Below are 5,445 nucleotides of genomic sequence, written 5' to 3' on the forward strand. Positions count from 1 at the left end.
TGGGCTGTGTGGGGCACGGCACGCAGCGTTGGAGAGGGGCTGAGTGCGAGTGGATGCCTTGTGCTGTGAAAAAGTAGTGAGGAAGAACTATTTGTAGGCTTGCGAATCGAGTTGTGTTCATAGACGCTAAGCTGAGGTGTGCTGAAGGTTCTTGGTGTTTTGCCGCAGCGTGGTACAATGCGAGTCACTTGGTTGTCACAGCTACGTGTTTCCTGCGTGCCGGGCTGTGAACCTCTGGTCCTTGGCGTCCACTGTGCTCTGAAGCGTTCTTGTTTTTTCACCTGCAGACGCGTGGTGCGCAAATCCATTGCCAGAGTCTTAACTGTTATCAACCAGACCCAGAAGGAGAACTTGAGGAAATTTTACAAGGTAAGTCCAAGCATCTTGTATAGTGGTCTTTTTTCCCCTGTTTTCAAGTACATGGTTTGTAGAAGATAACTGACTTTGCAGATTGTTACTTAGAAGCTTAAAACTCAAGGAAAAAATAAATCTTATTTGTGTTCACTTCTAAAGTTCTCTACTCATGGTTTCTTTTTAAACATTATTGCAAGACTGCCCTGATTTCTGTAAGCTCTGTGTGCATCTGCTTTTACCAGAGGAGTCTTCTGGGCAGCAGCACTTGGCTGGAGTGAAGTACACTTTCCAGAAGATGACGTTTCCAGAAATGCAGATACTCTTTTTCCTCAATGTTAGTCATGTTGCAGATGATCAAGAAATTCTTTATCTCACTAGGTTTCTGTAATGTTTAGAATTCTGCTTCTTGGAGTTTGAATTATGTAGAATAGGAAAAAAATCATTTTCAAGAGGGATTGGAAAACTGGGATGTGTGACATGGAGCGTCACTTAAACCTGAGTCAAAGCTCATACGTGGTACAGAAGTTAGGATCAACTCCTGTTTCCCAGGGGAGAGAAGTTCTCCTAAACTCTTAGACTGTAGTGGCCGTCCCAGTAAGAAGCAGCTCACAGCTGGGCTGCCGATGTTGTTCTGGTTGGCAGCTCTGCTCTCCGTGAGTTCGTGCACCTGATTGCTGCCTTGCGGTCTCTCAAACCCAGCTTCTGTATTGATTTTCAACAGGGCAAGAAGTACAAGCCTCTCGATCTGCGGCCAAAGAAGACTCGTGCCATGCGACGCAGATTAAACAAACATGAAGAAAACCTGAAGACGAAAAAACAGCAGCGGAAAGAACGTTTGTACCCTATGCGGAAATATGCCATCAAGGCATAGAGCTGCAGTGGGCCGAAAGTTCGTAATTGTATTGGCTGAGTATGTGTCATTAAATGGAATTTTGTTTGGAAGCTGTCACTGGTCGATTTTTTAGTAGCGGTGGGATAAAGAAATCAGCTTTATGAAAATAAATCAGGATTCGCAGAGTTGATTTGAACTATTGCTAATGGAAATACTAACATGCAGTTTAGGATTTTTCTTTTTAAGGAACAAACGAGTACAGATTTGTGAAGCTGGTTCAGCTCAGCATATAAAAAATACTCAGCTTGAGGTTGATTTTAAAATGGAAACTGCACAGATGGTTACGGTGAGTTGGTATTCATTGCTTCTGTAGCTTAAGAGTAAGTCTTTAAAGTTTTTGTCTGTGCCAGTGTTCAGGTGTCACAGAGATGAACTGACCTCCTGTGGTGGTTTAGCAGACTTCACTGAAACAGAAGAATTCCGTCAGCGCTTGTTTTGAGTCTCTGCACACCTCGTTGCAGCACCAAAGAATCCCCATGTGCCCCTGGTTCAGGTGGCTGCCATCAGCAGAGGTTTCCCTAGCCCTGCTGCAGGCGGCATGGGGCGGGTGGCTGGTGGCCAGTCACTGCTCTGAGCCCTGCGGCTGGGGACTGCCACAGCCGCCTCTGCACAGGAAACATTTCAGCGTCAGTCAGGGAGCTGGGTTCCGGTGCCATCCTCCAGGTTTGATCCCGCTTGCAGCCAATTTAATCGTGGCAAACGGCTGCTGGAAGTGAGTGGGTGCTCATGGGGCGGAGGTGAAGGTACCACCCCAAATCCGCTGTCAGCAGAGGTGTTTGGGATGCAGGGCGCAGCCACCCACACAAGCTCAGCACTGACTGCTGTGAAGTCTGCTGGTGTTTTGCACCCTGAGTGCTGAGTGTTGTGATGTGTTTCCAGCTGCACACAGGTTCTGGGTGAGAACAGTCCAACCAGGATGTTTAGTTGTTAGCTCACAGCACTGCACGCTGTGGCATGGGAAGGGGGGAAGGCTGGTTCCAGTTAAATGTTAGGGAAATCAGGTGTGATAGTTTCAGACCAAGTGTTCTCGTGTGCATGCGATGACTGGTAGGGGTCAAGTGAAATTAGAAAACCAGACTTGAAAAGAGCTGGTTGAACTGAGAGATTTTACCGCTGAAGTTTCAAGGCACTCCCTGGTCTCAGTTCCGTGTTTCCACCTGTAAGCACAGCACTGGTTAAACCGTTTGACTTTGTCCCCCACCAAATTCCTTGGAACTGGCAGATGGAGCTGTGATCCCAAAGGCCTTTTTTGGTTCTGATGTAGGGGAGAGTCAGGCAGCGTTGCTCAGGCATTAGCGATGCAGCAGTCATGGTTTGCGTTAGTGTAGCTCATACATTCTGGCATGAAAAATTCTCTGCCCGTTAGGGGGTCCTTAGATTGGATCCAGATTCTGTTTAGGAAAAATATCTCAATTCTACTTGCTGAACTTAGCATAGATCTGAAGAACTTTTAAGCCTCAAACGAGTTTTAACCAGAGAGGTCTAATTACGTGTAGTAAAGTGGATTTCCCATATATTGAGCTGTTCGAGAGATAGCTTTACAATGATGCTAATACTGGCTGTGTGATGGCTTTGTTAAGGGCTTAGCATGGGGCTGAACACGATACGTTTGGGAGCGGAGGAGGCCCAGCCCTGGGCCCAGCTCTGCATGGGTCAGGGCTGTGAAGCATGGCGTGAGATGGGAGATTGCATGCGGGAACAGTTCCTTTGGCTCTTGCTTGCATTATCATGAGGACAGGGAGGGTTATAAAACGCTCTGGGTCACCGTTTCCACAGCAGCAAGCGGGAGAAGCACAGCCTTTTCACCCTGCACATGTGGCCCTGTGATAGAGGAGTCCACCCTGGCGAAGATCCCAGAGCTGCACACTCCTCTCCCAGGAGCCTCATTCCTCAACAAGGCAGGAAAGGGTGGCCCCTGTGCTGGGAATCGGGCAGGCTGGGACAGGCTGCTTCTGTCCCAGGAAAGTAAAGGCAGGTAATGTCCTGATGGACTTCCAGAGCCTGCTCCTGCACAGCATGAGCGGGGGGGACATGAGAAGGGAGATGAAGGGGCTGCACTGCAGGTGACAACATCAGAGTGCACTTCAGACAGTCACGGCCCACACCCAGCCACCAGAGAAGTGGTGCTGCTGAGGGAGCATCTTCTAAAAGACCTGATTGTGACACAGGTCACTAACGTGCCATTTACTAGAGGAAGGGGGAAACAAAAAAAGAAACAATTCATGTAATTACCAGGCACTGGACATGCAAGGAGCAGTCCCAGGTTTGGATAGCTGCATTGTACCCAGAGAAGACTAAAATATACCCAAACTGCAAGGACAAAATGAGCAACTCATGGCATTGCCTGGGTGTGACAGGGTTCTTGGAGCCCCTCTCCTGGGACCCCTGTGCCCCTCTCCTGCGCTGACCCTGCGCAGCTGCCAACGCTAGCCCCGGGTTTAGCACTGGTGTTCACAGAGCATTGGGGCCTCTGAGGCTCAAACTGTTTATTTTTTCCTTGTAACTGAAGATGTCCTTCAGCATCTGAGCAGACTTCCTGAGGAAAGCTGCTCCTCAGCAAATAATTTCCAGGGTTGGGTTGCGGAAGGAGGAGCAGCTACTGACTGTGGGGCACAGCCCAGGGCTGATGCCACCATGCCGGGAGCCCTGGCCCCATGCCCTGGAAAGGATCTGACAAGACCAGATGTTCCTCTTCCTAGCTCCCCAGCAGGCACTGGCCGGGTGTCCCTAGGAGCTGCCAGGACCTGCCCCTGGATGTGACTGCAGCTTGGCCAAGGGCAGGGGGTCCGGGGAAGGGGGGAGCTTCAGAGTGGGCAGCAGCACATGTGAGCAGTCTGGGTGGGAAAGCTCGGTCTCCCTTGGCTGGCATTTGCTGCGATGGACACAAACCCCAGCTCTGCTGACGTTCCTGGCATTGCTTCTGTCACCTCCCTCCTCTGCCACACCTCCTTAGCAGCTCTCTTGAGCGCTAACGCCAGGCTCTGGGTGTGCAGTGTACACATGCCCCACTGGAGTGGTACGTGGTGGGGGACACAAGGTTCTGGCAGGGCAAGGAACTTGGGAGCAACCGCCTCGGGCATTTCCTCGTGCCCTCGGCTGTGCCGTGCCACCCGTGATGGCACCATGCCACTGCGTGTCAGCAGCGTCTGGCACATCTGGCTGACAAGAAGCCCTGTGTTTGTGACGCCCAGCGTGGCGGGGAAACACTGAGTCCCTGCAGCCACGCGGGCAGCCCAAGTCTGGCCGGGGCAGCCACTGCTGCTGGCCCTCAATGCCTGTTTTGTTGGCGAGGCTGGGGGGTAAGTTGTCCCCATCCCACTGCTCCCATGAATATGGGCAGTGTCTAGGCACAGGCACTGCTCCATGGGGCCCTCCTCCTGCCATCCCAGGACCTCCTGGACAACGGTGGCCCTTGGAAGATGGGGGCCACTGTGTGCTGGGGCTGCTGGTGCCCAGCCAGCCCAGCTGTGCATCCACAGGGCAACGGAGAAACTGCTATGCGGGGACGAGTAGAGCCCGACCATGAGAGTGGCCCATGGGCAGCCCTCTCCTTGCCCCTGGGCCGTGCTGTGCCAGGGGATCTGGGGTGGTTTGGGGCTGGCAGCTGTGAGCCTGGGAACAGATTTCTGTTTCCACTGGAGAGTGAGTCAGCAGCAGCAGTGCCAAGGCCCATGGCTCCCCTCCCGTCCCTCCGGCCGCTGCCACCGCCCGGCCCTTTCCTGCTGCCACCAGGGTTCGGAACCCACAGTCCCATGGCCCTGCATCTGTGCAGAGCAGGATGGTGCCCTGCATGGCCTGGAGAAGGGAGGTGGTGGGGGCAGGTGGGTGCTGCTGCTGCATCCAATGCTATGCCCCTTTCTCCTCCTGCAGCAGCTCCATGCTGAGAGCACCACGTCCGTACTGGGAGCAGCGGGTCTGTGCTGGCAGCAGCATGTCCGTGCTGGGGCATGGCCCCTGTGCCTGCTCCACCCCAGAGAGGGGTTAATGGAGGGATGCAAAGTCCCCTGGTCCCATGGGTGGGTTCCTGCCTCAGTTTCCCTGCCACATCATTTCTGGCAGTCTCTCGCAGCACCAGGAAGGTGCATGTGGAGCTGGCAGCGCCTGCTGCTCACCCGACCGGCGTTGTTTGGGTTGGTTGCTGCTCGCATCCTGAGCCCCCGCTGTGCTTCTAACCACAGCTTCATCACCGTTACAAGAGA

General features: G+C 53.0%; 1 protein-coding gene across 1 annotated transcript; it reads left to right on the forward strand.

Annotated features, from left to right (window-relative positions):
* Positions 1–287: 287 nt before the first annotated feature.
* RPL35 (ribosomal protein L35) lies at positions 288–1,293 on the forward strand (the record flags this gene model as incomplete). Its single annotated transcript, XM_010186641.1, has 2 exons — positions 288–369; positions 1,076–1,293. Coding segments are annotated over 2 exons (232 nt in total), but the record flags the coding sequence as incomplete, so codon positions are not given.
* Positions 1,294–5,445: the final 4,152 nt, after the last annotated feature.

The sequence above is a fragment of the Mesitornis unicolor genome, unplaced genomic scaffold (assembly GCF_000695765.1).
Source record: "Mesitornis unicolor isolate BGI_N332 unplaced genomic scaffold, ASM69576v1 scaffold43556, whole genome shotgun sequence".
In the NCBI taxonomy this organism is placed as follows: Eukaryota; Metazoa; Chordata; class Aves; order Mesitornithiformes; family Mesitornithidae; genus Mesitornis; species Mesitornis unicolor.